The 23,597-nt window shown below is 51.8% G+C and overlaps 7 protein-coding genes across 7 annotated transcripts; 3 read left to right on the top strand and 4 right to left on the bottom strand.

The window, feature by feature from the left end:
• Window positions 1–318: 318 nt before the first annotated feature.
• CAOG_05022 (hypothetical protein) lies at window positions 319–1,902 on the bottom strand. Its single transcript, XM_004346657.2, has 5 exons — window positions 1,692–1,902; window positions 1,364–1,597; window positions 1,094–1,167; window positions 849–974; window positions 319–694 (listed from the first exon to the last, which is right to left on the bottom strand). Exons 1-5 carry the CDS (start codon window positions 1,852–1,854, stop codon window positions 449–451), a joined length of 843 nt encoding a protein of 280 aa, XP_004346707.1. The 5' UTR covers window positions 1,855–1,902; the 3' UTR covers window positions 319–448.
• Window positions 1,903–2,070: 168 nt separating this feature from the next.
• On the top strand, window positions 2,071–4,514 carry CAOG_05021 (hypothetical protein). Its single transcript, XM_004346656.2, has 9 exons — window positions 2,071–2,168; window positions 2,408–2,691; window positions 2,870–2,982; window positions 3,150–3,266; window positions 3,351–3,409; window positions 3,506–3,536; window positions 3,637–3,872; window positions 3,967–4,143; window positions 4,232–4,514. The coding sequence occupies exons 1-9, from the start codon at window positions 2,128–2,130 to the stop codon at window positions 4,416–4,418; spliced, it is 1,245 nt and encodes a 414-aa protein (XP_004346706.2). The 5' UTR covers window positions 2,071–2,127; the 3' UTR covers window positions 4,419–4,514.
• Window positions 4,515–4,599: 85 nt separating this feature from the next.
• On the bottom strand, window positions 4,600–7,283 carry CAOG_05020 (hypothetical protein). Its single transcript, XM_004346655.2, has 7 exons — window positions 7,161–7,283; window positions 6,254–6,385; window positions 5,966–6,112; window positions 5,495–5,806; window positions 5,249–5,381; window positions 5,041–5,160; window positions 4,600–4,931 (listed from the first exon to the last, which is right to left on the bottom strand). Exons 1-7 carry the CDS (start codon window positions 7,254–7,256, stop codon window positions 4,693–4,695), a joined length of 1,179 nt encoding a protein of 392 aa, XP_004346705.1. The 5' UTR covers window positions 7,257–7,283; the 3' UTR covers window positions 4,600–4,692.
• A 406-nt stretch (window positions 7,284–7,689) lies between these two features.
• Window positions 7,690–10,369, top strand: CAOG_05019 (Fbxo9 protein; the record flags this gene model as incomplete). The annotated part of the gene is made up of 6 exons (XM_004346654.1): window positions 7,690–7,734; window positions 7,865–8,188; window positions 8,421–8,684; window positions 8,873–9,262; window positions 9,442–9,477; window positions 9,554–10,369. The coding sequence occupies 6 exons, from the start codon at window positions 7,690–7,692 to the stop codon at window positions 10,367–10,369; spliced, it is 1,875 nt and encodes a 624-aa protein (XP_004346704.1).
• A 4,880-nt stretch (window positions 10,370–15,249) lies between these two features.
• CAOG_05018 (hypothetical protein) lies at window positions 15,250–18,282 on the bottom strand. Its single transcript, XM_004346653.2, has 7 exons — window positions 18,247–18,282; window positions 17,243–17,383; window positions 16,925–17,091; window positions 16,624–16,747; window positions 16,129–16,509; window positions 15,787–16,017; window positions 15,250–15,694 (listed from the first exon to the last, which is right to left on the bottom strand). Exons 1-7 carry the CDS (start codon window positions 18,250–18,252, stop codon window positions 15,494–15,496), a joined length of 1,251 nt encoding a protein of 416 aa, XP_004346703.1. The 5' UTR covers window positions 18,253–18,282; the 3' UTR covers window positions 15,250–15,493.
• A 456-nt stretch (window positions 18,283–18,738) lies between these two features.
• CAOG_08851 (hypothetical protein) lies at window positions 18,739–20,080 on the top strand (the record flags this gene model as incomplete). The annotated part of the gene is made up of 5 exons (XM_011272203.1): window positions 18,739–18,855; window positions 18,990–19,118; window positions 19,296–19,596; window positions 19,725–19,809; window positions 19,930–20,080. The coding sequence occupies 5 exons, from the start codon at window positions 18,739–18,741 to the stop codon at window positions 20,078–20,080; spliced, it is 783 nt and encodes a 260-aa protein (XP_011270505.1).
• A 49-nt stretch (window positions 20,081–20,129) lies between these two features.
• Window positions 20,130–23,281, bottom strand: CAOG_05017 (heat shock protein 70). The gene is made up of 3 exons (XM_004346652.2): window positions 23,263–23,281; window positions 22,289–22,397; window positions 20,130–22,141 (listed from the first exon to the last, which is right to left on the bottom strand). The coding sequence occupies exons 2-3, from the start codon at window positions 22,355–22,357 to the stop codon at window positions 20,225–20,227; spliced, it is 1,986 nt and encodes a 661-aa protein (XP_004346702.1). The 5' UTR covers window positions 22,358–22,397; window positions 23,263–23,281; the 3' UTR covers window positions 20,130–20,224.
• Window positions 23,282–23,597: the final 316 nt, after the last annotated feature.

Here is a 23,597-nt window from a genome sequence, read left to right as displayed (position 1 = left end):
CGGCGATGACAACGCCGACAGCAGCCGACTCGCTCGTATGGAGACTGCTGCTGCTGCTGCTGCTGCTGCTTGGACTACTACCACTGATGATGGTGGTGGTGGTGGTGGTGGTGAGATGTGGAGCAGTGGTCGCGGAGTACAGCAGAGTGCGTCGGAGTGGCGCAGCAGCAGCAGAAGACAGCGAGCAAGAACAAGAAGCAAAGGACAGCATGATAAAACAAGGATGAAGGACTGAGAACACTCAAACACGATCAGAAATACAAACACAAACACACAAACACACACCCCAAACGAACAGATACGAAGGATTCAGTGGCAGAGAGAAGAACAAAGTGTATTGAAAGGAAGCTCGGTTTTACTGCCAAAGCACAAGCACCCAACTGCGCTGAACACTAGGCCCTCCCCCCCCACAATACCAAAAAACACACACACACAAGGCGACACGCAATCATGCAGAGGATGGCGCGGGGGTGGTTGGCTTGGTGCGGATGCGATCCTCGAGACGATCTTCGAGCTTTTCGAGCTGCGCGTTGGAAATTTCGTCCACTTCGTCTTCAACTTGTTCAATCTTTTCAATCTCTGGAACGTAGTGCATCAGCATGTTGGAGACGCCGTCGTATAGGGTGGCCTTGGACGAAGGGCAAGTGCTGCACGAGCCAATCAGCTTGAGCTTGACGACGCCGTTCTCAAAGCTCTGTTGTCGTCGTCATTATCGTCGTTGGGACCCCAACAGGGCACAGTGAAGTGTTGGCGAATGAGGTTTGAAAACCAGCACAAAGCGACGCAAAGAGAGCGAGAAGAAGTGCTCAAAGGGCACTAGCAAACAAAAAAAAAAAAAAAACCAGTACCTTGAACTCGATGTCACCGCCGTCCTCTTGCACCATCGGGCGAATACGGCTATCTAGCAGCTCTTTGATCATGCTAACTGTTTCGTTCTCTTCAGTAGCTGCTTCTTCGGTTGTCTTTGGTGCTTCCTGCATCATCACGAAGAAAAACCAAAAACCAAAACCAGGTAAGCCAACAACATCGAGACCCGCCCCCCCCCTCTTTGTTCCTCCTGAAACAAAGATAAAACAGTCCGTGGAAGACGCACCACTACGGGCAGTCCGCTTGCGAAAAAGTCCATGATGGTTGCGTAGATTTCCGGCTTGAGCACAGGCCATTCGGCTGATGAGGGAGTTACGCACCAAACAACGCGCCCACAAACAATCGGTTGAGCTCTCAAACCATGAGCATAGCAGCAAGGCAACAACATTGTCACCAGCCTGCGACTCCATCCACATCGATGTCAGCATGTGCGAACGCGGTGAAAGAAATCCTCCGTGCGTTGGCCACATCCCCTCTCGACCACGAACTGTTGTACCTTCGTCGGCCTTGTTGATGGAGATGAACTTTTGAGCAAAGAAGACGCGGTTGACGCCCTGGATGCGCAGGAGCTGGCGTGCGAGCGGCGAAGTGGCGGCAGCGCGCGAGTCTGCAAAGTCGTAGGTGCCAGCATCGACGACCGTGACGCCCGGCATGAACTTGAGGCTGTTTGGGTTGGGCGTGTCTTGCGTCTGGATGAACATGGTCCGCCTGGGCTGCGCGAGCCACGCGCCTGTTGTTGAAAGCAAGTCGATAGAGAGCCAAGAGAGAGAGTCAGTCAGTCAGTCGCGACGACTTGAACAGCCATGGTCAAGCGCACGACCTACCAGCATGGGTGTAGGGTTGTGAGTAGAGTGCAGCAGCGATTGCTGAGGCTGATGAGGCTGAGCCTGGGGCTGAGGCTGAGGCTGAGGCTGAGGACGATGATGGCAATGCAGAGCCAGCGGCAGCACGCGCAACTGAGCGAGCCAAGCCAAGTGCTCTCAACATGTTCGCAGTGAATGACAGAAACTATGAATGAATCAATGAATGAAAATGACTAAAATCAGCGAGTGAATAGGCGTTGCACTGTATGAAGCGTTCTGAATGGTTTTGGCAGGTTTCCCTTGCCCAATCGAGTTCTCAGCGAAGCTTAGTAAGTCCAAATGCATTGTCTATCCATGTACATTTACCGCTTTTCGACTTTATTTAATTTGAGTCTCAGTCGTCTCAGTCTCAGTCTCAGTCTCTGTTTTCCTTCCTTCCCAATTCACTCGTTCTCTAATGCCAGTCAGTCGCGCGATCGCCGCTCGCCTCGCTCACAGGCAAGTGCCGCCGCTTTCTATGCTTGACTGTTTTCATTTGAGATGCGGTTCTGGATCTGCAGGCACAGCCATTGGGAGAGAACATCCGCGCTCGACCAGCGATCTCGCCTTCAATCTCGCTCTCTCTCACTGTTGATCAGTGATCGTTGAAATCCAACGACCGCCCACACACACACAGCACTTGAAGCCAGCAACCATGGTAAACTCACTGGTTTCCACTCATCGATTGATTGGCGTAGGAAGAACCAGCTGAGCGGCGCTGGTCCAGCATCAGCTGGTGCTGCTGCTCCCAACGCTGCTGCTGCTGCCAATGCTACTTCCACTGCTGGTGGTGCTGATGCCGCCGATGCACCCAAGGCGCCGTTCTCATTGGCAGACGCCTACCTGAACAACCACGCCGATGTGCACATGTCGTTCTGCCTGCTCGCTGTCATTGGGTACATGAACAACTACACGGCCGATTTCGTCGCGCCGTTCGTGGTTGCAAGCTACGATCACCCAGTCAAGCGCGATCTTGGTCACGGTGAGTGGATGAGAGTGCGAGAATGATGAGACTGGAGCGGAGGGATCAACAGGGCTGGATTCAAACGAGATGGTTTTCATGCCCCCACAGTTCAATCGTTTAACCTCGCTTGTTTGTGCTGCTTGTTTTGACTTTGGGCTGACCTTGCTTGCTTGCTTGCTTTGTGCTTTGCAACCAGTCACCGTTGACGTGACCGAGTACGGCACCGGCCCTCTCGATCTCGCCTTGCTCTTGTTCCTGGTTTGCTTCTGGCTGTCCGTCCGCGCAATCGTCCAAGAGTTCATTCTCGATGTACGAGTGTTATTGTTTTTCCTTTCCGGCTGTTTTTTTTTTTTTTTTTTTTTTTTTTTTTTTTTTTTTTTTTTTTTTTTTTTTTTTTTTTTTTTTTTTAGTCTGTCCGCCGGATTTTGTCTCTGACATTCTGCTGCTCTGCTGCATTTTGCTCGTCACCGCAACAGAAGTTCATTCTCCGCCTCAAGTTCTCGTCCATCCGCACCCACGAACTGTTTGAATCGGCATTCCGCATCTTCTTTTATGGCATTGTTGTTTTCTGGTCGTGGTCCATCATCCGCGATGTACGTTGAAAGGGGTGATTTTTGAACCAGCAGCACCAGACACGCCTTGAGTCTCACTTGTTGAACGGGGTATGTTCATTGTAGAACTCGTACATTACCAACTCGGCCTCTCTCACAGCTGGCTTCCCCCACCTGCTCATGGAGTACGTTTTCGTCGATTGGTTTGACCTGAATTTTTCACCTCGAGTTGACCAAACCCGCTTTTCTGATCTTGTCTCCGATTGTCATCACCTCTACAGCCTGTCGACCAAGTTGTTGTTGCTGTCCTCTGTAAGTTCTTGGATGCACGACCTGCCAGCTTCCTTTGCCATTTTGCTGCACACATTTCTCATTTATTTTTATTTTTTTGTTTTTGTTTTCCGTTGAACAGATTGCATTTTGGCTCCACAACATTCCCTGGCAATGGATTGTCGAGGCCCGCCCTGAGCAAATTCGCACCCGCGTCATCTACTCTCTGATCAATGCTGCGTTCGTGGCTGCCGCTTACTACCTGCATTACTCGCGCGTCTCTGTGTGCCTCCTCGGCGCTCAAGCTGTGTCGGAGCTCTTGTACTCGTTCTACCAGCTTTTCGAACAAGCCAAGAAGGAAGATCTGGCACGCAAGAGGTGAGCGTGTGTTGGTGGGTTTGTTCCAGCCAGGAATGCCCGAGTCCGCCGCACTCACAGCTTGACAATTTGAACCTGATTTCGGCAATTGCAGCTTCCAAGCTTGGGCCGTCGTCTTTGTCTTTGTGCGCCAGGCCATCATCACCCTGCTCTTCAAGGTGTTCTGGTCCTCGACCGCGGTTGCCGCTGTCCCCGAGCCCGCCTCGGCTGAAGGCGCCACCGATGCTCAGACTGTTGCTGTTGATGAGCCCCAAGGAGCTGGTCTCGCGGGGTAAGGCGTGATTGTGTTAATTTCTCTGTTGTCGTCGCACTGGCCGCGTTGCTCACTCTGATCGCCCAATCGCTCAACCAAAATGCAGATTGGTCTTTGCTGGTGCTATTCTGGCCGTGCAAGGTGTTGCCATCTACCAGTTCATTGCTCTGATGCTCACCCACAAGCACGGATTGAGCTCACTGCTGTCTGGCAAGCCCAAGGCGGCTAAGCAATCCGACGCAGCTGCCTCCAACTCGAGCGAGGCCAGCAAGAAGGCCAAGAAGCAAAAGTAGTCGAGAGTTTGATCTAGTTTTTTTTTTGTTTGTTTGTTTGTTTGTTTGTTTGTTTGTTTGGGTTTGTCAATGAAACGATACGAGAGCAGACCAACCCCTTCAGTTTTGGAATTGGTTTGTGCGAATTCTAAGAAACAAACAAACAAAAAAAAAACCATCGCCTCTGGCGACTACAAACAAGGAAAATTTGACATAGATCTACATTTACAACGAAATTGATTATCGACTCGAAACATGCAGTCGCTACAGCTGACATATGGGCAGGGGACTCATTCTAAGCGTATGATTGCACATTGTGCATACTTGTTCGAGGATCGTGCGGCGAGGTTGGTGCGCCGTTGATGACCTGGTTGTTGAGGAACCGTGTAACGCCGCCATTTGCGTACGACTTGTAATCGCTGCTGGTCTCGTTGATGAGCGCCACCTTTTCGTCGTCCGACTCGCCGTCTGGCTGCGGCTTCTTCTTGTCCGACATGTTGACAAAGTAGATACCAGCACCAATAAGCAGGGTGCCTGTTTCAATGATGCAAGGGGGAAAAGCAGTTAGGAAACGATGTGCACAAATCAATCACAATACTTTGTGCAAGAGCAACAGGCGTTCGACAAAAAAAAAAGCACTAACCGACAACTTCCAAAACCTTGTAGACCCAGCTCACGCCAGCCCAGTCGCTGTTGAACAGAGCACCTTCGAAGACGCCGAAAATGGGCAGCAAGAAGCCGACCATCGTTTGACGAACAGATCCTGCAGAAAAATAGGGCAACGAGCGAGAGCAGCAATTTGAGCACAACGAGTGTGAAAGACGCGAACAAAAGAAAGAGTTTGCTCGTACCGATCGTGGCGAGAAGGTAAAAGTACAGCGAGTAGGCAATGCAGGTGGACACGACGCCCAAATACACAATGCCAATCCAGGCCTTGTAGTCGGCATCGTCAAGGAAAGAGAAGTGTGTTTGTCCGGCAAAGTTCTGCGCGAGATCCAAATGACCAAACAAATGTCGGCATGTTAGCAACAGGTCGACTGAGGGGGGGGGGAGCAATTCTCTGATGTGTGTCAAGCAAGCGCTCTGCTCTGACTTACATCAACAGGCCAGTTGAACTCCCAGAGAAGCGCAAGAATGACATTGATGAGCATGCCAGAGGTGATTTGGGCGGTTGCCGTCACGACGGGGTTGAACTCGTGGAGCGTGCGCTTGCCCCACACTGATGCAATGGCATACGAGGCGGTGGCGCCGATAATCATGGCATAGTAACCGTAGACACAGGCGTTGCAGGTGTCGCTGTTGGAGTCGTCGTCGCCAGAGTCAATCATGCGCTCCAGGCACACGACAATGACACCAGCAAAACCAACGACGAGACCGATGCCGCGCTTCAGTGTAATGCGTTCATTCGGCTGCGTGATGATGTAAGGGGAGGGGGGATTGAAGCAGCAGAAACGAGACGGAGTTAAGATTCAGTATTCGCATCGGTGGTGACCACCAATCTCCCTCCCCCCGGGTTCTCCTCCTACTCTCGCTCTCTCGTCCTACTTTTGTCTCGCAGAAGGGCTTACCAGCAAGAAGTGACCAAAGAGCTGGCCAAACAGCGGAATGGCCGAGTCGAGCACGGATGTGATGCCGACGTTGACTGCCGACTTTGTTTCGGCCCAAGCGACCAGAGTGAACGGGATGGTGTTATTGAGGAAGCCCATCATCAGCGCCTGTATAGGTAAGGGGGGGAGAGAGAGAGAGGATGGAGGGGGGGAGGTGAGTTTGTCAATGATGAACAGCATGTTACCACTTTCTTGCATTGTGCAGGAGCTGAATTGAGCTGAATTGAGCTCAATGAGCACGACTATTACCTTGAGAATAAAGTCACGTCGGAAGTGGCTCTTGAGGATGTCGCGGTGTGATGGCCGGACGACCGCAAGGATGCCGTTGAAGGCGAACATGATGATGGCCGCGAGGAGCAGTCGCATGCCCACAAGCGTCAGCTGTCAAAACCCAAAACCCAGCAAGCAAAAGTCAAGAGGCAAGGTACAAGCAAGTGAGTCGAATGATGGAGCCATAGCCATGAGCACCACATGAGACGAGGTGGGATTTGATTGGACGAGAGGGCTGAGGGTTGAGGGCTGTCGGATGGCTGGCAGCGCTTTTTGTTGACGCGAGATGGGCAGCGCGAGATGCGTCAAGTCGAGAGTCGCGAATGGATGGGCGGCGAGATGGAGGAGAAGGAGGAGAAGAAGAAAGAGGGGGATAAAAATTAGTGAGGAAAAGAGTAAAGAAACGACGGTAGCAAAATGGTAGTAAAACGAGAACGACACTAGTGATGAAATGGTAAGACAATCAGATTATAACGAAAATAAGGCAGTCATATGATGGATGCATGGATTCAATCGGAATAATGATAATAAATAAAAAATAAATAAAATACAAAAGCGAGTCACGACTCGTTCTTTGAAAGGGGAAGGTCACGAATCGGACGCTCTGCGCAACTCCGACTGTCAGTCTCAGTCTCAGTCTCAGTCTCAGTCTCAGTCTCAGTCTCAGTCTCAGGCGCAGTCTCAGTAAGTAGAGGGAGAAGGAACTGAGAAGGCAGCGGTTTTTTTTGGCTGTGGCTGAGCCAAAATGGAAAAAAAAAAAAAAAAAAATCAAAAGAAGCATCGCATGGCCGCTCCAATATTCATCATGGCTCCATACAACCAACTTTGAGCGTCGGCGAAGGAAAAGGAGGGGTGGTGGATGAATGGGATGAATTTGTTGGCTGACCGGGGGAAAGTAGGTCGCAGACCACTTGATGAAGAGGAACGAAGAGCCCCAAATCGCACCGAGCGCAACAAAGGCGACGGCCTCAATGACGCGCATTTGCTGTGGAAAAAATGCTGTATGGGGAGTGAAAGTGGGGGCTTGAAACAAATCTGCTCAGAATGTGCCCAAAAAATAAAAAACAAAAACGAAAACAGCGCGGAAGCCTGGAGAATCAGGATACACGGCAGCCAAGCTCCTCAGATTTCAAACTAATCTTGACAACCAACCCCTCTCCTCCTTCCCCAATCAAAAGAGGATTCTTGGATTTGCTGGAAGCTTGTGTGATCAGTCAAACGGTGCACGTCGGCTGGCTCGAAATTCTCATGCCAAAGGCGCTCAGATCTCAAACCAAAACGGCGAAAATGACAGTCGGTCTGTCCGAATTGATGGTGGTCTGATTTGCAGTGCTTCAATGATAGGTTGTGCTTGTCTTCAATACATGTATATTGCTATCGCTCGCTCGCCTATGATGCATGTGCTTGCTCAGTCAATGTCGCGATCATCCGCTGCAGCCGAGGCGGTCGTACCGAGCGATGTGTGTTTGTTGTCGATGAAGGACGATTGCTTTGACCCTGGGGTTTGAAACCAACAACTCATCTCTTGAACTCAAACCCCTTGTTACAACTCCTTCCCTCGGTCTCTTGCGGTCTCAATCCACGGGACAGGCGGACGCATCGGACGACACCGACAATGTGGAACTCGAGCTCGAGCTCGAACAACTCGACCTCAACACAACGACGCCAACTGCCGTGCCATCAGCCGCGGCCATGGACTCGATTGTCGTGCTGAGCCACGAGGATGGCGACGCGGCGGTGGCGGCGGCAGGGGACTTGGACTTGGCGTCCTTCCGCCACGAGTGGCAGAGCGAGCTCGCTGCCCGATCCGCCTCGGCATCGACCAACCCTGCGACCAGCGCTGCCGTGACAAGTGACGCGAGCAGTGCATCTGGCAGAACCAGTTCCAATTATTCTCATTCTGCCGGCGCATCGGTGAGAACCAATCTATTGAATCCGAATTTGGTGTTGAAACAAGCACCTCACGTTGCGCAATTGTCAATGTTTCGCTCATTCAAAACGAGACGACGCATTTTTGGCAACCTCAGTCTTTATTCTATTGTGCTATCTGTGGGTGTGGGTCGGGTGACAACGCGACAACGTGTGAATCGAACCCTGCCCGCCCCCCCCCCCACTTGCTCATTCCGTGTTTGTTACCGAATCCTAGACCTCGCGCGCGACAAACACAGCGACATCGGATTCACTTGCAGGACCTCCAACCCACCTCGCACTTCCGCCATCGCTGCGAAACTTGCAGAGCGACGACACGTTCAAGCGCGCATTCAAACTGCACCAGTCTGCCGCTTACCTCGAATCGACCGGACAAGCCCTCGCCGCCATGGAGTTGTACCGTGAGGCATTTCAACTGGTACCCGACATTGACCGGATTATTGTCGACGCAGGCATGGTCTTTCCTGAAAACGAAGACATGGTGAGCATGACAAGGTTGTTGTTTGTTGAATTCCTCTTTTCCCGCGTTCTTTGGGATGTATTGCCCTCTCACGCTCACACACACACACACACACACACACACACACACACACACACACACACACACACACACACACACACACACACACAACACATGCAATTCATTTGCCAAATGGCTTGTGGGCGTAGACTTGGTACGATGAGGACGAAGGAGGCAAAGCACAAGAAGATGTTTTGTCGGATTACGACGCAGCATCCCGCTCTTCCAATACCGCAAGCTTGCACAAGAGAAAAGGACCCGCGCCAGGCGACGCTGCTGCTGCTGCTGCTGCTGCTGCTACCATTCCCACTACAATTGTCCAACGCAATGACGGAGACTTGGTCTTCCAGCTCAAGGCTGATGCGCACGCTGCCGGCTACGACTTGTGGCCCATTTTGCCAATGCGCGAGTCCACGCTGCGCACAACAGCCCACATCTCCGATCTGCCCATCGAGATCTTGCTGCAAATTCTGCTCTTTGTCATTGGATCCGAGCTGGACTTGCGCTCACTCGAGGCCATTTCGCGCGTGTGCAAACAGGTAGGGGCGTCCTTTTGGTTGGTTGTCTGTGAAAGTTGTGCTCGGCCTATTGCTGATCAGCCGCTTCTTGTAATCTCTCTCTCTCTCTCTCTCTCTCTCTCTCTCTCTGTCTCTCTGTCTCTCTCTCTCTCTCTCTCTCTCTCTCTCTCTCTCTCTCTCTCTCTCTCTCTCTCTTGCAGCTGCACATTCTTGCACGAGACGAATCGCTGTGGCGGGTGGCGTGTTTCTGCACGTGGGGAGTGCACGATGCAACCGTGTTGCGGATTGCATCGTCAACACCCCGAAACTCAGCACGCCACCATGCCCACCAATCTCAGCCAAATCCACCTGGATAGTTGGGAGCCGACTCCGCTAGCCGGGAGCGCCCTGTCCCACGCCTCCGTCTCAGTTCACTCGTTGATGTCAAGTCAGCATCGGTGGCGGGAGCTGGAAGCGGAGCATCGACGACTGCTTGCCTTGTATACACAACGAGTGGCACAACATGCAGATGGCAGTGCAGTCACCCTGCTCCCATGGCGATCCGTGTACATCCAACGCCCGCGCGTGCGCGTGGATGGATTGTACATTGCCCGACTGTGGTATGTTCGCGCTGGCGAGAAGAGCCTCGACAACTTTTTCCAGCCCTTCCATCGCGTCGAATACTATCGATACTTGCGGTTTTTTGCCGACGGAACAGTCATCTCGCTCATCACCCCAGACGATCCAACCTTGGTCGTCCCTCGGCTCAAAAACCCACCGCGACAGACAGGCGCCGAAGAGACGGGTTACCTGGGCAAGTATCGACTTCACGGCGATATTGTCGTCATCAAAGTCAAGAAGATGGAAAGCCGCCGACCAAATCGCGCGACCTCTAGCGCTCAAGCCAACACACGCGGAGTGAGCTCTCGTCGGCCACCGCATGTCGAGCCAGTCGTTCCCTCTTCACTCGAAAGCATCTTTTACATGGAATTGCAAGTGAAATCATCGGCCTCCCGACGCAACTCCCGCCTGACCTGGCTACGCTACAGTAGCATCATGCACATGTCGGACGCCACGTCCACCGTGAACGACTTTGATCTGAGTTCCATGAACGAGTTTATTTTCTCGCGCGTCCGCAGTTACGTGTAAATTCCGTTGTAATCCATAGCACACTTTTTTATACTCGAATTGTGCAGTGAAAACCTGGTGCAAGCGCCCTGGTCATCATACAGACTACTTGATGACCCGCTTGGCTCATGGGTTTTGCGGTCAGAGTTTGACGGAGGCCTTTGCTTCTGACGCGCTAGTGTTGCACAAACTCTCTGTTTCACCTGAAAGCATACAAAATCGTAAAAGCGAGTACAAGTAGCTTCACAATATGGAATGAAATTGCAAATGGGACAATGAATCCAAAAATGGGTTTGAAGTCTTGACCACAGAGTTCGAACTCGGTTGCAACTGACTGCAGATTCAGCACCTCGCGTCCAAACAAAGCAACTGACATTTTGAAAGTTAGAGTCAGTCTTTTTTGTATTTGATCATCTTTGGGTTCTCCGCTGCTGGTTGGCGCCAGAAAAGCTGCCTTTTCACCGTTTTCCATCCATTGCCCGTCGACAGCTCGAATGACCACCATCCTATCGCCTCTCCCTGCTTCTGAGCAGATGACACACCATCCGGACACGCGGTTCCATCATCTGGCTGAGGACGCAGTGAAGCCTCTGCCTCTCGACATGCCCTGGATGGCCCACTCGGTAAAGCAAAACTTGAACCCATCGCTGTCATCATGTTATCTTGCAGAGAACCGTTCTACAATGAAAATCTTACATGAACTTGACACAGTTGGATGACACATTCTCCAGCTCTTCGTCAGAGCCGACGACGAATGCCGACTCGAAGGACAGCAGCAGCAGTCTCGATTCGTCGTTCGAGCTTGCCTGTCAAGACGTCAAGCTTGCCTGTCACGACGACGCCGCTACTGTTAATGCACTGAAGATGACGACGAGGACCAGTGGACTGGCTGCGACGACGAACTCGAGTCGTACACACAACTGCAAGTTCCTCGCATTATTTGGCCACCCCATAACGCACCTCAACTCGAATTGAAAACGCTTTCATCGATTCTTGTCAATCCCTATCTCGCCGCTTTGGGTGTTAAGTTGGAGAGCAGTCGCTCTTTTTTTGACAATTGCCTTTTCACTTTTTTCGTCTCTCGTTCTCTGGTGTTTTTCGCGATCATGAGCAATTCTTCGGGACGTGGTGGCGCCGCTCGTGGCGGCGCTCGTGGCCACACTCGCATGACCACTGCAACCACACCTGAGGAGCTTGTGGCCCCTGCAAACCCGTGAGTTCGTTGGCGGCTTTGGTTGAAGGCGCGAAAAAAAAAATGAAGCGCGGTGTCTCCCTCCGTCCCTCGGGAGCAGCAGTCCACCGCTTCCCCTCCCCCCATCGCCCAAACCGACAAACGCTGCTGACTAAATGCACTATGATCTATCTTGGAGGGATGTCCGCAGTGCGATGCGGGCAGTGTGATGCTGGCAGTGAATCTGTCCTTTGTTTCAAAACGCTTGTTTCAAAAACGCGCGTTCATCTGCAACTCATTTCCCGCCATATCTTTTCGCGGTTTTTTTTTCTCAACCCACGCCTCCTGGGAGACGTCGAGACGAGACTCCAATGCGTTGATCAAGTGTCATTGGCATTGCGTTGCGCTTGTTAATGGTTCTTGCTCGCCGTTGGAATCGACAGTCGGCAGGAGGGGATGGCGAAAAGAGATGCTGGAAATGGGATGAAACCCCAATGATGCAGTGGTGAGATGCGTGGATGTACGATCTTCTCTGTCTGTCCATGACAGAATGGCGTGTTGCTGATTGATGTTGTTGGGTGTCGCTATGGCGCAAGGGTTGTGCGATGCGCTCTTGGGCTTCGCCTTTGTTTTCTTGATTGTTTTTTTTTTTTTTTTGTTTTACTTTTTTTTTTTTTTTCCTTGTTGTTTGTTTTCTGCTTTCCTTCCAGTAATCCCGTTGCTCTGTTGACCATTTTGATTTTGATTTTGTTTTTTGTTCCTTTTTTGGTTTTTTTTTGGGGGGAGGGGAAGGAGGGGCAGAGGGAGAGGACGGGACGAGGTTGGAAGTTTTGGTTTATCCGTCATTTCGTTATTTCGTTGGCAAGCGGCAGTTGGTTGGTGATGAGTGTTTGAGAACAAGCGACTAATCGCACAAAATGCTTCGAATGTGTCACAAACTCTGTTCTGTCTACGCATCATACAGGATTCTGGAAGCGATTGGTCAATTGCGGGAGGAAATGGGCAACATGGAGAATCGCTTTTCACAGAAAGTGGACGACATGGAGAATCGCTCTTCACAGAAAGTGGACGCCATGGAGGAACGCCTTACAGCGCAAATCAAAGACGTGCAGAAAGACGTAAAAGATGTGCAGATACTGCAGGGTGCGATGACTGAAGCCCACTTTGAGGTGCTGACGCGGAACTCGCAGCTCGTGTACAACATGAAGTTCGCTTCACTCGAGAAGGCGCTCAAAGCCGGTGTCGCACTTCTGAAAACGGTAAGACTACCAGGAATAGCCTGCTGTAGTTGGTGTTTGTGCGTTCTTGGCAACTCATCGTCATTCCTTCGTCTTTTGATCGCTGGTTTCACCAGAATGCCCAGAGTGCAAGCCTGTTTGAGCTCAAGGACGTCCAGAGCCACACCCGCAAGATCGCCAAGCGGCTCTACGTAAGTCAACACAACACGTTGAAAGTTGTGAGGGCGATCGTTGTCCGCACAGTGCGGCTTACCGTTGCTTGCGTGTTCTTCACTATTGAACCTGTGACAGGACTCTGGCGACTTTCTGCGTTTCATGTACGAAGTCAACTCAGTGGTCGAGCAGTTGCCTGCAAAGAATCAAGAGGCACTTGCAGCTCTGTTCGAGAATGCCGAGACCAATGCGAACGTGATGTTCCAGGATTCGGAGAGAAAAGGACGCTCTCGTTCTGATACAGAGTGGGCCTACATCAAGAGCACTGTCGTAGTCGCTGGCACGCCGTTCCCAAACCTCGTGGGTAAACCTGCCCGCGGGGACAAACCTGCCGTCCTGGGCAACCCTGCCGTCGTGGATCAACCCCTCGAGGCAAAGATGCGCACCATTTGGCTTGACTTTGACAATTGCGACAGCCAGGCCGCCGTTTTTGGAAAGCTGCTTCACGATGCTGCAACAGAGTTCCAGGACATGTGCAACAAGGCTACCAACTCTGCCTTTCCGCCGCTCCCAAGCTTCACGACATGCTCTGCGGCAAGCTCGGTCTCCTGGTTGCCGTCAACATCTACACTCGCTTGAAGCCGACGCTCAATTTGCATTTGGGCGAAGTGGAGTGCGATGCCATGGCACCACTTGCACTTGACCCTGTGCAGCCTCGTGTTGGGGTGCAACTGGTGGAGATCAAGCGCACTACAAAGTCAGTCGAGGCTGCTCAGAGACAGCTGCTGATTCGCTCGGCACTGTTCGTTGCGCTCTTCCAGCTGATGCTGCGGCAGAAGGAGACACAGATCCCAATCCGGATTCAGGGGCTCTTCTTCACGACGACGACGACGACGACGACGACGACGACGACGTCTGGACACCTCGTGCCCCAAGACCACTACGATGAAAAGATCAAGAACGTGCTCCGTGAAGAGTTCAAGAACAATGTGTTTGGGGACGCGAGGACGGAGTCTGTCCCAGAGCTGTCGTTTGCCATCTTCCCTGAGAGTGAGTTCAAGCGCGAGATACCCGCTTGGGCCGCTTGTTTATTTGAAGCTTCCTCGACCTCCGCTGAGTCTGCTCCTGTCGAGACCCCTGTCGAGGTTCCTGGCAATGCTCCTGTCGAGGCTCCTGTCGTTCTGCCTGACGTTGTGGTTGACGCTCCTACTGAACAGCAAAATGCTCCTGCCGCCCTGTCGGTCTTTGCTCCTGCTGCTGCTGCTGCTGCTGCTGCTGCTGCTGCTGCTGCTGCTGCTGCTCCTGCTGCTGCTTTGACTCAACGTCGTCGCACACATGCTGCATTGGAAGCGAGCACGTCGAACTCAGTGACCTCGAGCGAGCATGAAGAGGAGTTCGACGACGACGCTCCTCGCCAGCTTGCCAAGCGTGTGCGTCTGGAGTCGACTGTGGTCGATGATGGCTCTTCCATGGAGTAGTTGAGACCACTTTGTGCTTCCTGTTGCCTGTCTTGCTCGCTCTGTACCGCTCTTTGCCTTCGTGCACCAACTGAACGTCTCTTTTGCCCGCGGCCGATCGTTGCCTGTGCCTCGATGGATGGCGATTCAGTTGTTGTTGTTGTTGTTGTTGTTGTTGTTGTTGTTGTTGTTGTTGTTGTTGTTGTTGTTGTTGTTGTTGTTGTTGTTGTTGTTGTTGTTGTTGTTGTTGTTGTTGTTGATGTCGATGTTGATGATGATGTTATTGTTGTTGATGTTGATGCAGTTGATGCAGTTGATGCAGTTCCTCCTCCCTGTTGCAGCCCTATCGCATTGCTTGTGCCTCGCGTGTGTTGTTTGTCAAGCCCTACCACTCAAAAACCCAAAAAAAAAAATAAACTCGTGTCGTGTCTTAGTGGCTTGGAAATTGAAGTCAAGACCTGAGGTAAACTGCAGCGTGATTTACAGCGGAACGCTGAGGCATTGCTCACCTGTACACCACAAAAGACATGTTGCTTGTGACTACAATTGATAAGCATGCTGTCATGGCAGAGAGTGGGACAGACACTGTCGTAAGGAGCGACAAAAGCCCAACCGCGTTGCACAAGCTACTCAGACGCGAGGGTTGAACCGATCAAGATTTACTGTTGGCACATTGTCACGATAAACGAAACACGCCCACGCATGTTGCAAACAAACGCCATGCGACATGCCCAGCAAGAAGCTCTGCAGGATAAGGAAGACATTTTCCAAAGAAACAGAGTTGCAATGAGTCGGATGCAACAACCAATGAAAAGGGCAGCAAATGACGAGTTCTGTAGTGTAGTTTTCAATGTCCGTTTGTCTGTGAGCAACATCTGGGTGGTTGACGAAACACTCTGTCTATTATCAAACAAAATTTGTGTAATTTGAAAACAATGCAAATGGCTGCGGCACGAAAACAAGACAAAAATCAACAAATTCCACCACCCCACCGAATCCAACCACACGCGCACAGTCCCACTTGGGAGGAGTGAGGGACAGTACTCGTCAGGCAACTACACAAGAAGCAAAAAAAAAGTAATACATCAACACATGAATCTACGCGCGCGGGAAGGTGGCGCTTTGTTTACATGCCGTTGACGACCGTTCGCATGTTTTCCCACGACTGCAGACCCTTCTTGTAGAAGCTGATTTGAGTCTTGGCGTACTGCACAAGCACGCGCTTGAAATCGGCGACCTTGGTCTTATGGAAGCGCTCGACGTCGCGAAGAGCGTCTTCGCAGAAAGTGCTGAGCTCCTGCTGAGCGATTTGGACTTGACCCTTGCCCTGAAGATGACAATTCGGGTGTCGAAGGAAGAGGGGGGAGTGAGTGACAGTTGGATAATACTTATTCGCGCGTATTGCTCAAAACTTTCTACCTCTTCGATTTGCTGCTCGAGCGCTCGGATCTTCTCCTCGCGAACCTCGGGGGTGTCGGGGCCAAACATCTTTGAGGAAATCTTCTTGAACGAGAACTTGCCGCCAGCAGGGGCAGGCTCGCCAGTGGCAGTGACGCCTTGCAACTGCTCGAGCGAAGACACCTTCGAGGCCAGAGAGTCCTCCGCCTTTTCAAGGTCGTACTGCTTTTGCTCTTGGCGCTTGACGAGCGTCTATGAAAGAGGAAAAGGCAGGGTGCAAAAATGAGTCAAAAAAAAACAAAACAGCGATTGGAAGAACAAAAAAAAAAAAAAATTCCGAACGATTCGCAAAAAACGGCTTACGCGGAGCGAATCGCCAAAGAGCGTGTATTCGCGAAGAACGGCAGTGAACTGATCCTCCTCGGCGTGAAGCTTTTCGTTCACAGAGGGGGCCAGGCTGTCCATAAAGTGGCCGGTCGATTGCAGAACGTCACCAATGTCCTTCTCAATGACAGCCCAGTCGCTGAAGACGGGGCCGGTTTGGCCGTACGATTCGTACATGTCGGCCATGTTCTTGGACAGGCGCTCCTGCACCTTGACAAGGGCGGAGAGGTTGGCGTTGAGGTTGTCGGCGTAGTTCTTGACATCCAAGAATCGGTTGTCCTGGGTCTTGAGCTTGAGCGAGGCGCTCAGCTGCTTCATCTTCTCCTCGACGCGGTCGGCCAGCTGGGCGCTCGACGTGCTCTGTCAAGTTTGTCAAACCACAGGGTTGGGGGAAAAAGGACAAATACAAGGTCAGCGGGTGCTCAGAGTAAAACAGCTGCAACTCATTCAACAGAGCAGGCAAAACAACCCTACCCAAGCTTCCTGTTGGAGGAAGGCGTGGAAGGTCTCGTCAGCAGCAAGCTGGGGGTGCTGGGCAGCGCGACGAAGGAAGCTTTGAAGGGCAACACGGCGAACTTCGATAAACTCGGGGTCAAAGCTGAGAGGAAGACGACAAAAGAGTAAGCCCTCAAGTGAGCAATCGTTTGACGGTCAAAAGATTCTCGAACAAAGAAACAAAAATAAAAACCACTCACTGGTCGACAATCTTGGTCCAGCCGGCGTTGCCGCGCTTGGGAGGCATGGGAGGAAGAACAACGGTGGGGTACTGCATCACTGGTCGACAATCTTGGTCCAGCCGGCGTTGCCGCGCTTGGGAGGCATGGGAGGAAGAACAACGGTGGGGTACTGCATGTACAGGTAGTTGCGAAGGAGCTCAAACTCAGAGTAGCGGCGCCACACGTAGTACTCGGAGCTTCCAAACCCGGGCACGTTCTGCTTGGACTGCAGACATTGGCCATGGTTGGAGAATCGGCGAGATGAGCACACGCGAATCGATCACCAGCACACCACCAGCACCAGCACCCAAAAACCAATCACCAGCACCAAAAAAAAAAACACACACACACACACACACACACACACACACACCAACCTTAGAGATGATGTTGTAGGCAATGAAGGGGTCCGAGAGAATTTCGCCAGACTTCTTGCGCTTCTCAGCATCGGCAATGGAGATTTCGAGGCCAGCCAGCGGCGAGCCAGAGGGGGTAGTAGCGGGAGAGTAATCTTCGTCCTGTCAAGGTCAAGGTCAAGGTCAAGGTCAAGAGTGAATGAACACACGTCTCAGATTTGTGCGAAACACACACAGCCCTTGGCAAAAGTCGCTCTGATTCGAACTGGATCTCGACACTGCCGCTCACAAGCGTATGTCACTCAGATTGAGTTGCACGCTGCCATCCATGACGCCCAATCATCAGCTCTATGAACAAATGGCTTTTTGGTTCTTTTTTTTTTTTTTTTTTTTTTATTTCAGTGTTTGTTTTTTCCATTGATTTTTCCATTGATTACGACTTTTTATGTTTCATGTTGCTTTTGCTCGTTCTTTCTCGTCTGCGGTTCATTCAAGATCTGCCGTGGCTCGTTCATGTCTTCAAACAATACATCAATGCAGCAGCATCGAGCAAGCACAAGCGACAAAAACCGTGCTTGTTCGATCAACGACCACCAAACAACAATCGAAAAAAAAAAAAAATGTCGATCCCTTTTTTTTGTTTTATTTTTTTTTTTTATTCTAAGGAAGGTTCGATCGATACCGCTGTGTTGTTGTAGCGCATCGCATCGGCTGCAACGCAACAAGATGCGCGAGGTTGGTTCGACGGCGTTGTTGCAACAGCGTCGTGATGCTGCAGCCCCAGCTCTGAGTGGATGATGGGTCAAGTTTGAAGAAAAGCAGGAAAACAAAAGAGAAAAAAAAAAAAGAAAAAAAAAAAAAAGACGAGCGTTGTTCGATCAGCTTTGAGCCGAGCTAAAGCTGGTCGAAGGGTGGTGGAAGCAGGGCAAGGCAAGGGGGGGGGGGTTGGAGATGCAGATGGAATGATCACAAGCAGCAGACTGCCGGAAGAGGAAGAGGACGAAGCTCAAGTCAATCAAACGCACAGCCATTGAATGGGATTGTCAGGTGGGAAATTAGGACTGCAGTGAAGCAACAGTGAAGCAAAAGGGAAACCAAAAGAAAGGTGTGATGATGATGGTGATGATGATGGTGATGATGATGATCATAGTACAGTATTACAACCTGGACGTGCAACAATCGGAGAAGGAGTGGGGGGTGAAAACGGGTGAAAGTGCAGCATAGTCGCTCCACTCGCTCACTTGCACTCAGTCACCAACAAAGGCAAAATCCATGACAAGCAGCAGCAGCAGCAGAGATGAATCGCGCTCTCGATTTCATTCATCGACCTCGTACAATTGAAACGCAGTCTCAGTTTTTTTGTTTGTTTGTTTGGATTGAACTTGAACTTGCTTCTGCTCAGAGCAAATACGCGCGGTTGCAAGCATCAGCCAGCTCAATTCCTGCACATCACTTGTGTTGAACACCCACTCCCAATAGACCAAATAGACCAGGGGCTTTGCACGACTGGCCGCTTGATGCGACTCTTCCACTTTGTCAACACCACGCATGAGCAAACGGAGCACTCAGACAAGACCTGCCCCGCAGTGACGATCGCAGAGCAAGAGTATGGAAATGGCAGTCTAGACATCAATGTATGGAGTAGTCTGCACGCAACGCACGGGATCGCGCGTGCAGTTTGGACGTGCCGTCAACGCTGTTGCCCCATTTGCCCAAACGCTCACTCACTCGCTCATGGTGATTCGCTCGCTCCACTCCACCTTCATAGGCAGACTGCGCACTGTATACATGGCCCTCGGCAGTTGTGCTAGCACAGTATATCTGGCAAACAAGCTGGACAAGAAGCTTCAACAATCTCCGATCAGAGCAATCCACCAATCCACCCGTCTTCTGGGAGGTATGAAAAGCATTCCCTCCCGTCAGTCTCGTGTGAACTGCACTGTTTGGTGCAATTTGCGATGGTTGAACAATGCGATCGGGCAGTAGTTGCGCAAGTGTCATTGCTAACAAACCTCCGTTCACTGATTTTCGCTTCCCCACCTGCTTCAACGCAACTTGAACTTCTCTTCCTCAGCTAGGATGTGGTACTGGTCTTCCAAGCATACTAGCCGCTCTGCTTGGAGCGCGCGTACTCCTCACCGATCGTCGAAACATTGCGCCTGCCGTCGTGGCAACTCTGGAGCGAACTTGCGCTGCAAATCGAATCACGCTCCAACACCTGTCTGATCAGGAGACCTTGACAATTGCGCCAAACACGCACAGGCCCTGTGTGACATTTGCAGAGTTGGAATGGGCGTCCTTTCCACCCTGGTTGTCGCGCGCGACAACACCACCCGATGTACTGCTTGCCTCGGACTGTCTGTATGATCCCGTCTGTGAGTTTCATGGTGTTGCCCCCCCCCCCAAAAAAAAAAAAGATGCAAGCAGCAGCATCAGCTTCCTTGCCATGGTGCTTTGCTAAATCGTCGCCTTTGGTTTTGTTCTCTCGCTTGTTGTTGAACAGTATTCGATGACTTTCTTTGCTCCGCCTCCGCTATCCTGGAGTCTTACCCTCATGCCCAGCTGTGGTGTGCGTACGAAAATCGCAGGTGAGTGAGTATTTTGTGAAAGCGCTCGAGAGGCGAGACATCCATCCGTTCTGTTTCTCAAATGCCGCATGCTGTCTCTCTTTCTCTCTCTCTCGCTCTCTCGCTCTCTCGCTCTGGCAGCGACGCGCGAGATGTCGTCGCTTTGTGCCGAAAGTGGAATCTGCAGGTCATTCAAACGCTAGATGCGGTTTCTCTTCTTGAGGGAACGCCAAACGAATCGTTCAGCCTCCCGAATCCCATTCAAATATTCATCATCGCCTTCCAATCCTGAATTCATTCGCTGTATTTTAATTAGCTGAGAACAGTAGAACTGAACGTCGTGCTCATCTAACTATTACTTTTTGTATTTTTTTGTGTTTCAACGTGTTTTTGCATAAAAAGAAAAAAAACAACCTCTTTCCAAACCAATTGTCAATTAGTTGTCCTTCTTGAACTCGGCATCGACAGTCTTGTCCTTGCTGTCGCTGCTGCTGGAGGCGTTAGGCTTTTTTTGGTAGACGGCCTCGAAGATCTTGAGGCTGGTCTGCTGGGCAGCGCCAAGGAGCTTCTTGATCTCGTCGGCGGGGGCCTTCTTCTCAATGCCGTCGCGGAGCTTGTTGAGGTCGACCTTGGCCTTCTCCATGTCCTCCTTGCCAATCTGCTCGCCGTACTCGGCAATGCTCTTCTCAGTGTCGTGGAGGAAGGTCTCGGCCTGGTTGCGGGCCTCAATGTCCTCACGGCGGCGGCGATCCTCGGCAGCGTTGACCTCGGCGTCGCGAATCATCTTCTCAATCTGGTCCTTGGTCAGGCCGCCAGACGACTGGATGACAATCTGTTGCTCCTTGCCGGACTTTTGGTCGCGGGCAGAGACGTTGACAATGCCGTTGGCGTCAATGTCGAAGGTGACCTCGATCTGGGGAACACCGCGGGGTGCCGGGGGGATGCCAACAAGGCGGAACGAGCCGAGGGCCTGGTTGTCGGCAGCCATGTCACGCTCACCCTGGAGAACCTTAATCTCGACAGAGGTCTGCATGTCGGCAGCGGTCGAGAAGGTGGAGCTCTTCTTGGTGGGGATGGTCGTGTTGCGGTTGATCAGACGGCTGAAAACACCGCCAAAGGTCTCAATGCCGAGGGAAAGCGGGGTGACGTCGAGCAGGAGCACGTCAGTGACATCGCCAGCGAGGACACCGCCCTGGATGGCAGCGCCGACAGCGACAGCCTCGTCAGGGTTGACACCCTTGGAGGGCTCGCGGCCAAAGAGCTCGCGGACAGTGTCAACAACCTTGGGCATGCGAGTCATGCCACCGACGAGCAAAACCTCGCCAATCTGGGACTTTTCGAGGCCGGCATCCTTCAAGCACTTGCGGCAGGGGTCGATGGTCTTCTGGACGAGGCTGCCAACAATCGACTCGAACTTGGCGCGGGTGAGCTTGTGCACAAAGTGCTTGGGGCCCTTGGCGTCGGCAGTAATGTAGGGGAGGTTGACCTCGGTCTGGTTGGTGGACGAGAGCTCAATCTTGGCCTTCTCGGCAGCCTCGCGCAGGCGCTGGAGGGCAACAGTGTCCTTGGACAGGTCCATGCCGTGCTGCTTCTTGAACTCCTCGAGGAGGAACTGGACGAGGTGGTTGTCGAAATCCTCGCCGCCGAGGAAGGTGTCGCCGTTGGTGGCCTTGACCTCAAAGACGCCCTTTTGGATTTCGAGGATGGAAACGTCGAACGTGCCACCGCCGAGATCGTAGACGGCGATAATCTTGTCGTCCGAGCGGTCCATGCCGTAGGCAAGAGCAGCGGCGGTCGGCTCGTTAATGACACGGAGGACGTTCAGGCCGGAAATCTGGCCGGCATCCTTGGTGGCCTGGCGTTGAGAGTCGTTAAAGTAGGCGGGGACGGTGACGACAGCGTTGTGCACCTTGGTGTTGAGGTAGCTCTCGGCAGTCTCCTTCATCTTGGTCAGGACAAAGGCGCCAATCTGCGAGGGCGAGTAGGTCTTGTCGCGGCTCTTGACCCAGGCATCGCCGTTGGTGTGCTTGACAATCTCGTAGGCGACAAGCTTGCGCTCGCGCTGGACCTCAGAGTCGTCAAACTGGCGACCAATCAGGCGCTTGGTGGCGGTGAATGTGTTGTGCGGGTTGGTGACGGCCTGGCGGCGGGCGGGGGTGCCAACAAGGCGCTCGCCCTCCTCAGTGAAGGCAACCACCGAAGGAGTGGTGCGAGCACCCTCGGCGTTCTCAATAACCTTGGGGGTCTTGCCCTCCATGACGGCGACGCACGAGTTAGTGGTGCCGAGATCAATGCCGATGACCTGGCCCTTGACGGCGCTAGAGTACGAGCGCGACAGGGCGGCAGCGATGGGCTGCAGAAACAAGAAACAAACAAACGAAGAAAAAAAAAAAGAACAGAGAAAAAGGGAAAAAAAAAAAGTACCACGAGTTGAGTGTTTGGGCTTCGAGTCGAGCAACGAACGCAACACACCAACGACAAGCAGCAAAACAGCACGTACCTTGGCAGCGGATTGACGCATGGTCATGCCGGACGAAGCCAGGCGCGCAACAGACATAGCCTTCAGCATTATTTTTTGTGAGGTGCTTTTGTTTGAAATACTAAAAAATCTGTCAAGCGAGCCAAGACATCAAAGTCACAAAAGACGAGTGAGTGATTTGTAGGATAGAAACTCGAGCAGCCAAAGCAAGTGGATTATCTGTGTGAGGCTGGATTTGAGGGGATGGATGGAGAATCGCATTAGGCTGTCGCAACGTTGAGCGTCGACACTGTGAACTTTTTCCATGTGGCCCTTCTTTTTTGTTTTTTTCTTTTTTTTTTTCAATTCGAACCTTCTGGAATACGAATCGAACAGACGACAACGAGTCGCGTTTTTGCACAGCGCGCGGATTGGTGTTGAGTCAAACGCGAGAATCAAAGCGATCGCAGAGTTGAACTCGGATCGCAACCAAGGAGGGGCAGGAGAGGTGGAAGGGACAGGAAGAAGAAGAAGGGGGGAAAAAGCAGCGATCGCGGGGAAAAAAGAAAGAAAACGCCAAGACTTTCGTTCTGGGTTGTCACGTTTCCGTCATCGCTATCGCCAGATCATGCGCAGGGGCAGCAGTCACAGCGGCAGCAGCAAGAAGGAGGACAGACGCAGAAGAAAAAGGAAGGAATGGAGCGTGTTGGTGAACGATCGCAGGTAAAGTTGCACTGGCAATTGCAGACCGAGACACAACTGAGACACACTTTGAAAAAAAAAAAAAGAGCAGCACATGGCCCGATGCAAGTGTGCAGGCCACTGTGTGCGATGTGGATGCGAGTGTGAGAGGTAGTCACACCGAAAGGGAGAGAGAGACAGAGAGAGAAAGAGAATGGTTGAAGATGACGATGAAGATGAAGAGGGTGAAGAAGAGGGTGAAAAGAAAAGCTGCAGCGCGCGAAAGAAAGCCAAAGAAGAAACCAAAAAAAAAAAAAAAAAAAAAAAAAGCGTACCAAAGAAACAATAGAATGACTGAGGTTTTTTGTTTTTTGGATTTCTAAATCGGATCAAAACGGAAAAGTGCTTTCGTGAATTCGGAAAGAAAAAAAAAGCATTCATCGTCATGACTGTGAGTCAACGTGATTCATCCAACACCATGGAAGTTGATGCAGTTTGGCGAGTTTGGGGTGGGATCCGATTTCTAGCTCCCGCCTTTCTCCCCGTGTTCCCCCTTTCCCTCTGTGGCCCTCGAAGAGCCCCGGGCATGTGAAAATGATGTGCATTGTCGAGCTTGGAGACGCCGGAACGTCAAAGCAAGCGTTGATCCTGTGGATTTTGAGACAGGCCG

Source organism: Capsaspora owczarzaki (assembly GCF_000151315.2).
Source record: "Capsaspora owczarzaki ATCC 30864 unplaced genomic scaffold supercont2.8, whole genome shotgun sequence".
Classification (NCBI taxonomy): Eukaryota; class Filasterea; order Ministeriida; family Capsasporidae; genus Capsaspora; species Capsaspora owczarzaki.
This window is presented reverse-complemented; position numbering and strand designations above follow the sequence as displayed.